Genomic DNA, 11,877 nt, shown 5'->3' with positions numbered 1-11,877 from the left:
CAGGTTAAAAAACTTCTGATAAAATCACAAGTAAATAGATAGATAAAATACTCTAAATAGTAGATCAAATGTAAATGAAAAGATAACTGCAAGTAATAATAGATAGACATGTTAAAAATAATAAAACAATATTCAATTTGGTAAAACAATAAAACAATAGTTAAAGTTAAGTTAAACGGTAGGTCTTGAGTTTGCTTTTAAAAAAGACCAAAGAACCAGAAGTGACTTATACACACACACAGGCCAACAGTTTCATATAAGCTCAAAGTTTAACACCCCCTTTTTCTTTTCAGAATGCAGATGTGTCATAACATTTTACATTTATCAGTAGGATATATGACAAGGAAATCTATAGAATGGACAAGTACTAATATCCTCACATACTTAAGTCAGACTAATAGTCAGACTTACCTGCCTTTTTGAAGTTTTTAACTAAATTTAGCAACTAAAGATTCAGAAGGGTTAGTTAGGCTTTAGGATTAACTAGCCCAAAAGAATATATATTTTTTAATTACATTTACATATTATTGATAATACCCGAAGATGTGAGCCTTGTTGATCACGAAATGGACTCGGTTACCCATGTTTTTAGGCTGCTTCGCCTTTAAAGGGGCGTTTCCGCACCTGGAAACGACATTTGAATTGAATTGGTTGAGGCACCTGCGGCTGCAGTCTGTGAGGCAGACTCTGGCGAGGCGGGAGAGTGAGCCGGGATTTACCTGACGGCTTCATTTTAAAAGCACACGGTGAGTAAAATGAATCTATAACGATGTTTAGGTGAAAATGTTAAGTAAACGTACGTGTCATTGTGTTTACTGGTTGATGTGTCTAGTTAGGGAACCTGCTCTGCCGAGATGTGAGTCCTTCTTTGAGTGGAAAGAACTGACAGCGAAACTCTGATAAGAAATTGACAAATTACTGGTTCCTTGTTTGTTGAAAATGCATAGGCATGTTTTAACAACACCTCCGGAGTTCCTTTTGTCAGCGTTTATATTCGGCATACAAATATCCCACCAAATAGGATACGTTTCAGTGTGTTTTTACTTTATGCTCGGTGCTTCGCTGTTATTTTCAGCAGCTTCCCTCCTCGGGGATATGGGCAGCAATCTGACGGAAAGCCTGATTTTAAAGTTACATTTCCAGGTGGCTTTGTCTTTTGATGGATGCCATGTATGCCGAACACACCACTGCGTTCTAATAAGTAATGTTAAGTATAATTCATGTTATGTGAGGTATTTACATTTGCTGTGAATAAGGATGCATTAAAAAGCCGAGTTTCCCCAATGATGTTTTGTGTAATACTCGCCTACTAAGGAACTATAAATGGGGGTGGACATTTTATTAATGGAGGTGATGTTATGCTGTTGTAGGTAGTTTATGCTATTGCATAGTTCAAGAAAGAGAAGTAGGAGGTAAAACAGTAATGAAAAGGAAGTGATGGCACAATGTTGTTGACAAAGCATAGTGTTTGCTTTTGGGTATCACACAGGACAAAACAGTTGAAACCAAATAAGATAAATGAAACTTCAAGGATTTTCGTAAAGTTGCTTGACTAATCCACTTTTTGTCTAAAATACTGCAGTTCTGATGGACTTAAATCTTTATATCTCCACAGATCTGAGTGGCTAACAGCAGGACACTTCCTCCTTCCATCATCTTTGAACTTGAGAGATGCAGATGGAGGGAGTGCTGATTTTAAAATCTGCCTCTTCTCCCAGCTGTTCCTCTCAAAACTCGTCTCCTCTTTCACTGGATGCTCAGGAGGATTCAGATCTCCAGTCGTCTTCTCCCATGCCTCTCTCCGTGTGTGTTACAGCTGCACCCCCACCGCCACCTCCTCCTCCTCCTCTTCCTCCCCCTCCTCCTCCTCCACCTCTCCTTTCTCCCCCTTCTTTTGGCTCTCGTAATGTCCAGCGACGTTCCATGAAAAAGCTTAACTGGGACACCATCCCCAGCCAGCGCGTCCTGGGCAAACTGAATGTCTGGACGTCTAAACGGCCTCAGAGGGACCTCGTGCTGGACTTTCGGAGCATGGAGGAGTTGTTCAGTCATGTAGACAAACGGGCCTCGCTGCACAATTCAAGGGCCACGAGTGTGAAGGCGAGTGAGGGCAATGACGTCTTTCCACAGGTAAGTAGTCAGAGTATTCATTTTTTAGATTTTGTTAGACGTAACAAAGGTTGATTTCTGATGGAGACTCTATACTTTTTATGGTCACGTAAACTCACACAAAATCCACAAGCTAGGGAAGTAATTCACACCCAAATAGGAACTACTTTTTAAAAGTTCCACACTAATTTTCACATCAACGAGGAACTGCTAAAGTAAAACAAATGTTTGGGAGTGTTTTTTGCTTCCGCAAAGATAATGTGAACTATGATGCTGATTATAGATTTGTCTTCTGAAAGGGGCTGTATAGAGATGAAACTTTTTTTAATCGGTACTGATCATTTTGTCTCCTTTTTACTTAGGTCACAATCCTTGACTCTAAAAAGAGCATGAATATTGGAATCTTCCTGAGACATTTCAAGAGGTAAGGGCTGTTAAAGTTATAATTAAAAGCGATATCGGTGGGAATGATTGTCTAATAAAGAAAAAAGGAGTATCATTCAGTTAAGAAGCCATAAAATGCACATAACAAGACTAAAGGAACTTAAAGTGGAAGAACTACAGTAAGCTGCGGACAGAGCGGCTGCTTTCATGTCAAATAGTTAACCAAAATAGTCAGGCATTCAGGTCACTTCCAATGTGTTAATCATTACCCAACCAACAGGCTCTTTATCTGAGCGGACCATATTCAAATAAATGGAAATGCCCTTTTAAACATCATTTAAGAGTATTCAGTATCAACATGGAGAACAGTTATGACTCACTTTAATACTTCCATTATGGGAAAACAGTGCTGACCCAGTGGGTGAGGCTGAGCAGAGAGGGGGGAAAAGGAGGATACACACAGCTTCCAAGCGGGATTACTAGTGTAATATAGCTGCATATGCAACTCCTTCACTGTAATTGTTTCTTTATAAAATGCAGTTTCTGGTGTGGCAACTGGGACATAAGTGCTTGTTGAGTCCCTTCTTACCTAAAAACACCAGGGGTGCAACAGTCGGTCCCTGGGCACAGATATGCAAACGGCCCCACCATCTCTCATGCATAGGACCAAGGCACACAGACTTTGTGATTTTGCCTCTTTTTTGTTGTTGTTTTACATCTCTTTGTAGTAGGGGTGGGTGATATGTTGAATGTACTCAATGCTTGTGGCTTGTTTCACATGCAATGTATGAAATAACTATAATATCGAGTATAAATTGTCACATCAAATTTACAACCCACCGGCATTTCAGTTTTCTTGCTCTCCCCTATGGCTCTCTGCCTCTTACAGACACACACTCACACACACACACATAGCAGGGCTTTTGCAGAGCTCCAGACCGTGACTGTTTAGTCACATAGACCATGGAAACCATTACCATTACCATTAATATATTAACTGGAGAGCTGTTAGTTTGTTTTGAGCTTACAGTGAACTTTATGATTGCTAGTGGTGGTAGTGTGAGCAGGTGAGGCGTGTGTTTGCAGAGCTCCAATCGCGACTGTTGAATCATAGTTTAATATATGGACTGGAGAGCTGTTTGTTTGTTGCCCGCTCACAGCGAATTAATACTCATGGTTAAAATTGTTACCACTAACAACCAACTGTTGACTGGAAGCTTCAAGTCCACAGCAAAAACATCGAAACTTCCGGCCTGAGACGAGCCAGGTCCTTCAAAATAAAAGCACCATGGGCCCTGCTCTGATTTATTTAATTATAACGGGGTGCCTGGTGGCTCTGTGGATAGAGCAGCGCCCCATATGCAGAGGTTGTATCCTCACCGCAGCGACTGTGAGTTCAACTCCTCTCTCTCTCCCCCTTTCAAGCTTAAAATGTCCCCTTCATAAAAGGCAATGAAAGCCCCAAGAAATAATCTCTAAAAAATCAATAAATAAATACATATTTAATTTTAACAATACTTTTAAAAATTTAATAACAAAAGTACTTTATTTACTACCCTATATTAAATGTTATTGTAACAGTATTGTATTCAACTTTATTATTTGACAGCTACTTTATTTAACTTTATTTTAACTGCAGTTCATTTACTATTTTTTTCTTTATTTTAGTTGTTTACATTAGTTTATAGGGCATTTAAAAATATCGCAATATATTTTGTATCCATATATGGCTTTAAAATATTGTTAAAATATTTAAAGCCGTATCACCCAGCCCTACTTTATAGTTATTATGCATGTTTTTTGGTGTTGGGTCTCTTGGAAGTAATTTTGTGTCATTTTTGTTTGTTTTGTGTCTCTATAGTTATGTTTTGTTTTGCAGACCATTACTTTGTGGTCATTTTGAGTCTTCTTCTGTTTAGAACATGCTATAGTAATATGGATGACACTTTTCAGATGAAGGCCAAGGGGGGCCCTTACACTTGCCCAGTAGGGCTGTTCAGGACTGCATCCATGACTAACACTCATTGGGGCCCTCGGGGCCCTCATGGCAGTGACGAGTGAGAGTTACCTTTACACCTCCTTTTAGTTTGGTCCCTGAATTTATGGCTGGATTATTTTAATGTAGAGGGTCAGGGACCCAGAGTCTAATGATTTTGGACGTGGAAAATACGACCGATTTTTGTGAACTGTTGTTATCGTACTGTAACAGGTGAATTTCAGCATTAGCACTGCTTGCACTTTGTTATGTGTACAAGTATGTAGGACTGATTTCAGAATACAGTCAAGAGACTCTTAAGGTGGAATAGACAACTTTGCCCACCCCAGCGTTTTTTAATTATGATTATTGCTGGTGCTGCCATCACAATGAACCTGATTGCTGTCTGTGTTCCTCAGAGCCTAGCAACTACCAAAGTCTCCACAGTTACTTTGGTTTTTCTGCCATCGCCCATTTTGTTATTGGGGTAGTTACTGCAAATAATTTACATATACTGGGGATAGCTTCTGATACCTACCAGGGTAAAACAAAGCGCTGTCTTCCTCTTGTCTAAGTTGTGCAATGGCTAATGCACTTACCTTGTGTCATTAATGGAGCTTTCATTTTCCCAGGAGATCGTACCTGGTGGCATGACGTGTCATTATGCTATAGCTATTAAATTGTTTAATCAACATACTTCATAATGATTAGTTAAACCAAAAAAATGTCTTTATTGGCTTTTAACAGAAATGTTTAAAAAATGCTATTTCTTCAATTTTTATGTGTTCCTTTTGTATTAATGCATGTGACTTATTTTGAATTATATTTACGCCCATGATACTGATATCTGATTAATAATAGATATTGTTTTTACATTTTTAGAACAAAAACATTTTACATTTTTGACTGATGTTTAAATTGTTTCAAATTAGTTTGGGTTTTGGCATCCAATTACAATACTACAAAATAAAGTGGATAATATCAAATTGCGTAAACATTTGATCAGTTTATATAGTCTCCTCAGCATGGAGCCTGACTCTGTCTGAACCTCATCAATATGATGTCACTTTCAGTCCAAGGTTCACTCAGCTCTCACTTTGAATACCAAACCAAACTTTTAAAGCCTGTCATCAGCTTAATACTGTGATGTTATCTGCATCAGCATGACCGTCAAATTCAAATTGTTCCTGCCTCCATGTGTTAATGACGAAACTGCACTAATGACGAAAAGGCACTTTATGATACTTTTTGAATGCATTTGCTGGAAACTGAAAAAAAATACCAGTGTTAACTGTAAAGTCTGACATCTTGTGTTGACTGAATATCTGAACAGACATTTAAGTTTATCCTGTTAGTAGAGATACAGGTGACTTTGTAGATATGGTTGCATGTGGTTTATATCTGGTGGCAGCAGAGGTCACCTAGGAAGCTGGAACATCAAATATCTGAAATCAGCCGCTGAACATCAACTTTCTAAATCAGCTACATCGTTATTTTCATGACAGCCATGTTGGTCATTGTTTGTCTTCAGGGTTTGACTTTTTGACTGTCCTGCTGTGTCCTATCCAGCTCTCTTGTCCTTCCCACGAGCACTTCCATGTAACACTAATTGGGGGTTAACTCAAATTAGCAAGTAGTTTACAGTAGCAATGTCATGTAGCAGCAACATAAAACGATGATCCTTATTTGTTGCATACCTGAATCAAACAGTTTTTATGCCTAATTGTGTTTGATAAGTTGTGTTGATTATTGCAGGACTTTGGGCAGCACCATAGGCAGCACCATAGGCAGAAAAAGCACACTTGCATTACTGTTGTCTTGTGTCTCCCTCTGCAGGCCAGTGTCAGAAGTGGTGCAGGACATTCGTCAAGGGAACTGGCTCAGATTTGGAACAGGCAAACTAAAAGAGCTTTGTAAACTGCTGCCAGAAGAAAGTGAGGTAACACCAGCTCCACTCTTCTCATCATTTCACATTTAAGTGTAGAAGAAGAGATGACTGGTTGCTTGTAGACTATAATCAAATGTAAGTCAAAAACTTGTAGCGGGTGCTCATGGAAAATGGAAACCAACAGGATAAACAGGAAGGATATCCAGGCACGCCAAAGGTTTGAAAAACATAAAAAATCCAATGAGTAATTACAGTAAACTGCCTTTATTGTAGTGGCTAAATCATTTAAAAAGCCAACATGTTCCGACCACTACCGGTCTTCATCGGGACTTTAAAAACATATGCATCATAGAGATGGTCTCACCTATATAGCGCTAGGAAGTTATCGGGTAACCCTGATGATGAAATGACAGTTAAAACAGAATGAATAACAAAACATTTAAGTGTCTTGTAAGACAACACAACTGTCATTACATTTTGTTGGTTAAAATGTGTGTGCAGGTGAAGCAGCTGCTGTCCTTCAGTGGGAACCTGTCTGTGTTACCTGAGGCTGACCAGTTTATGGTGCAGCTGGTCAAAGTGCCGGGGTGAGTCTGGAGTTTAAAAAAATAATAATATATATGTATTTTTTTTTTTTTACTACACAACAAACCATTTGCACTTATTGAGGAAACCTCTGCTATAATTTTTGGCCTCATCCAGATATCTCTTTGCTCAATAACAGGTAGTAAGAGTGATAATACAGTAATTAGCAGTTATGTTGATGCGTCTCTTTTTCAGCTATGAGGAACGCCTGAAAACAATGGTGCTGAGGGAAGAATTCTTTCCTCTTATGGAGGAGGTGAAGAACTCAGTTGCTGTCATGATCAAAGCAGCTAATGGTAACACTTCACACACGTCAACTAAAGCTGCTAAACGATCCCAACTTCAATGTCTGTTTCACACCACTCTGATCTCATCTGAGGTTTATATGAAGATTTTTTGTATCAGTCTCTTTTTCTTCTCCCCCCTTAGAGCTGTTGGACTGCGATGACCTCCACTCGGTCATTCGGCTGGTATTAAAAGCTGGGAATTACATGAATGCTGTTGGTATTTTTCTTTTAAGACTTGTTTTTAAGTACTTTTTTTTAAGAAAGCCCATTTCTGCCACTTTGATGAAAAAAAAGACACTTTAAGTCATTATAATGAGAACCCTTCTCAGACTAATGACTGAGTGTCTCAAAATAATGAGAAGCTTTCTCAAAAATGATGATTAAATATGATTAAATATCATTTATCATTATCTTTTTGAAAGTTACTCATTTTGTGATACAAGGAAATTGTGAGAAAGTTTCCCATTAATTTAAAATAATGGGAAACAAAAAATTTAATAATTTTTTGGGGGAGGGGGGTCCTTATTTTGAGATACTAAAATTATTTTGAGAGAGTTAATCAATATTTTGGGAATGTTTTTCATTGTTTTAAAATAAGTCTTTTTTTTCTTTTTTTGAAAATTGCTCATTATTTTGAGATACTAAACTTTGTTTTTAATCACACTGGCAGAAATGGGCTTCCATACTTATTGTAAAAGGTACACTAAAAACATTTAAGCTGCCCTGTGTGCTTTTTACTGAGCATTTATTATACTGACAAATAGACCATTAAAATAATTTATTATTCAGGGTGGTTACAGTGCCAATGCCATTGGCTTCAGGATGACCTCGCTGCTCAATCTGGCAGACACAAAGGCCAACAAGCCTGGCATGAACCTCATGCACTATGTTGCCAAGGTGAGGAGGAGCTCTGGGATGTACGGATGAAGAAAATATCAGTGAAATCATAAAAAAACCCTGCTATCATGCTTTGTCCCTAAACAGTTATGTAACTCATTTAAACTGCTGCTCCATCTCTTTACTCACTACTTTTCTCCCTGCTTTATCCTCAACCCTCAGCAAGCAGAGGACATCGATGCTGAGCTGCTGACTTTTCACACCCAGCTTGAACACATTGGGATGGGATCAAGGTGCCTATTATTGGTATCTATTTGATGATTTAACTGAACATGGTTTGTTCCCAGTAGCTTTAAATGTTGTCATATCTGTTTCAATCTGCTATAAAATATGGTTAGTATAATGCAAAATTGTATATTGCCTGGAGTACCATGTCATATACTTCAATTCAACACAGAATTTGTAAAGAAGACGTCATCGCAGACTTTGAGAGGGAAGTCAAGAAAATCGAGGAAGTGAAATTGTACAGCAGCAGACAGCCTGGCCTCTTACAACAAATGGAGATGTTCCTCATGGTAAATTTTCCCCTTGTTGTTTAGCATATATTATGCTGAGGCACCACAGCAAAACTACAAACTGAGCTTGTGAGTACTTCAGTCTGGATCCCTCTGCTATATATCCTTTTATGTTTCTAATTTCTCAGAGGGCTGAGGCAAAGCTGGCTGAAGTAGAGTCCTCTCTTCAGGAGCTAAAGGCTGTGAGCGATGCTGTCGCCGAGTACTTCTGTGAAGACCCAGCTACCTTCAAACTGGAGGAGTGCTGCTCCATCTTTCATTCATTTTGCAAGCGGTTTGACACAGCTGTACAAGTAAGAAGTAAAAGGACTTACAATAATATTGAAATGAGCATGTATATAAACTACATCACAGGTAAAAAATATGTTATTGCTTTGCTTTGTTTTATAAAGGAATTCTTGACCCCCAAATAATCATTTTTATAATGATAACTCACCCAGTGTTGTAAATTTGTGAAGAAAACTTTTTCTCACATGCCTCCAAGGTGTTTTTATGAGGAAGTGTTTTGAACAGTGAGGTTTCATTGAAAATGCATGTGTGTGGGAAGTACTGAGCATATGACTGGATAATTGAGCCTCAGGTTACACTGCACAAGTTGTTTGAAAGTTTGTAAACAGACGTTTTTATATAGTTTCGCTGTTGTTAAACGCAGTCCCCTATTACTTCAGTTCATCAAAAATTTCTCAGTTTTTGGATTCTTCGTTGACTGTGGTGGGATGTAAGAAAGTTTTCTTCATGAATTTATTGTCACATCGGATGAGTAATTGATATAAAAATTATGATTTGGGGTTGAAGTATTCTTTCAAGGGGAAATTTAAATTACCCTGTGATAGTTAAATGTTGAGTACTTTTCAGTTTTATGAAAGCGATGTCCTCCTGTCCCCTTACGTCATTATTTTTGCACCGTGTTGTGTTTTACTTGAATATATTCTCCCTTGATATGGCTGTAGGAGAACCGCGAGCGAGAGGCAGCGGAGCAGAGGCGCAAGCGGAAGGAGAGCATCCGCATTGCAGCCAAACGCCGCTCCACAGTGTCCCGCTCAGGACCTGAATCTGATCAGGACTCCTCCAGCTTGGAGTCCATCTTACACAGCTTTCTCTCCACCGCTCCAGAGGGATTATCCAGATTCAGAAAGAAAGAACTTCTGGCAATCACAGGACCCCCCTCTGAGCTCAGCTCTAAGACTGTCCCATCAGTAGAAAAAAATGAGTCTGCGCCTTGTGCTGGAAAAGAGACACCTGGAAAGAAACAACCCAAACTTCAGAGAGAGGACAAGAAAATGACAGATGCAGAAAACCATGAAGAAGCTGAGAGGATGCGTGAGATAACACGTAAGGTGCTCCGCTACCAAAACAGCAAAAGCGGCCTCGATGCTGACAGAGTGTCAGAGACTCCTCGTCAGTTCGAGAGAGTTCAAGACACACCAGCTACCCCAGGTACCCCTCGGTCCACAAGCAGAGACTTCTTATTTACCAACGATGGGGAAGTGGGCTCCCCATGGACTATCCTGAGCCCTTTTACTTGCTCCCCAAGAAATACATCCCACCGAAACAGACGAGCACACGTACGCAGACTTTCCTCTATGCCGGGTGGAGATGACCTTTTTGATGGAGTCTGGCACGGAGGCAATCATCTACCCACATCCTCCACTCAGGACAATCCAAAATCTCCACCTGCTGCTCCTGTGTCTCTGCCTGAGTGCCGCAGTCAGAGAGCTGTGTCGCAGGTTCCAATGCTCAGGTCAGCTTCTCTGGATGAAACCGGGCGATCTCCAGCACCTGGCTTCCGGCTGGGAGACTTGTTCCAGAGAGGCACGTCTCAAAGGTCATACTCCTCTGGATCAACGACAGAAACTATGAGAGGGGAAGGAGCAGGAGTCGGCTCGTTGCTTGGCAGGAAGGCAGGAAATCATGTAGAAGGTCAAGTGAGCACCTCTGGGTTCATATCCTTCTTCAGACGCATCGGAGGCAGAAATAAATCTGCTGATGTGGGCGAACAAAACTTTAAAGGATCTAATACTTGATCCAAAATTTTATATAGAGACAAAGACTAAACTTTGTCATTTTTTTGTGTTTGTTTGTCCTTTTTATTGGTATGGTTTTACCCTTCAGTAGACCCAAAGTAAATGACGACTTGCTTTGAACTGTGAAGGTTTTGATTTTGTGGGAGTCAGTCCCCGTCCAAAGATCTTTTTTGTCTTTTTGTGCACAATAAATGGTGTCATTCTACCTATCAAATTTAACTAGTATATGGATTATGCACTCTGCAACATTTATTGTTTACTGGCTCTCAGGTTGAATTGTCCTCTTCCATGCTTTTTATGAAATCCTTAAGTCTGACAGGTGCTAATGTCTCCTTAGTGATGCCTGCTCAGTTTCCAGTACTTGCCTTTCACTTCATCTATTATTTCTTCTCTCTGTCAGTCTGGCTCAGAGGCAGTAGTTCAGGCAGCAGAGGAGCATTTGATTTGAACTTTAAGGCTTTTAACACATGTAGGATCTTAAAACTGAGACAAACACAAAGCAGATTGGAAATTCAGACCATAGATATATATTCATTTAAATGTCAAACTCCCAGCTCATGCTGTCATCACAACTGACAAAAAAAATCTGAATAGAACACATTGTTGCTGGTGAACCCACGCTGGTTTCCAGAGGATCTGTTATACCACCACTGTGCCACCCTGGTGTCTCTGCTCAGCAGTGGCTGAGTTTTTGTACAGAAAGAGAAGAAAGAGACATTCAGCTGTGTTACTTGGGCAACAGGGTTTGTTTACAGCCATTTCATTTGGGCTATCTCAGTGTAATAATACTCTCTTGAACAAACTGCTCAATACAGGCTCCTTTCTGACTGTTCTGTTGTCCTCCCACGTCCATCCCTCCCACTGGCGAGCACTCAATGGGGACATTTTTCGTCGCCTGGCATTTCAAATCAACGGGTACAATGAATAGATTAAAATCTGAAACACAATTGCAGTTTCTGTGAAAATGAAAGTTAAGTTTTTTCACTTAGCTATATGCAAGCTCTCCTTTAAGACTGGAGATCTGTTGTTAGCTCAAAGCATTGCCTTGTACCCAAGCAGAGATAACAGTCTGGAGCTCAGAGCTACGTCAGCAGCCACTGACCTGTTCAGTGTCAAATTAGAGCTCCAGAGTACAATTAGGCCATTGTGATAAAATGTTGAGTGCTTCTAAGGACCGTCTCATGTGAGTCAACCCCTGAGGACTCGAGGTGAC

General features: G+C 39.8%; 1 protein-coding gene across 1 annotated transcript; it reads left to right on the top strand.

The window, feature by feature from the left end:
• Positions 1 to 668: 668 nt before the first annotated feature.
• On the top strand, positions 669 to 11,321 carry fhdc3 (FH2 domain containing 3). The gene is made up of 12 exons (XM_042499473.1): positions 669 to 746; positions 1,616 to 2,130; positions 2,472 to 2,533; positions 6,305 to 6,407; positions 6,858 to 6,943; positions 7,137 to 7,237; positions 7,371 to 7,441; positions 8,018 to 8,125; positions 8,288 to 8,358; positions 8,523 to 8,640; positions 8,769 to 8,933; positions 9,591 to 11,321. Exons 2-12 carry the CDS (start codon positions 1,672 to 1,674, stop codon positions 10,662 to 10,664), a joined length of 2,418 nt encoding a protein of 805 aa, XP_042355407.1. The 5' UTR covers positions 669 to 746; positions 1,616 to 1,671; the 3' UTR covers positions 10,665 to 11,321.
• Positions 11,322 to 11,877: the final 556 nt, after the last annotated feature.

Source organism: Plectropomus leopardus, chromosome 13 (assembly GCF_008729295.1).
Source record: "Plectropomus leopardus isolate mb chromosome 13, YSFRI_Pleo_2.0, whole genome shotgun sequence".
NCBI lineage: Eukaryota > Metazoa > Chordata > Actinopteri > Perciformes > Serranidae > Plectropomus > Plectropomus leopardus.
Note: the sequence above shows the minus strand (reverse complement) of the source record. Positions and strands in the feature narration are given on the sequence as shown.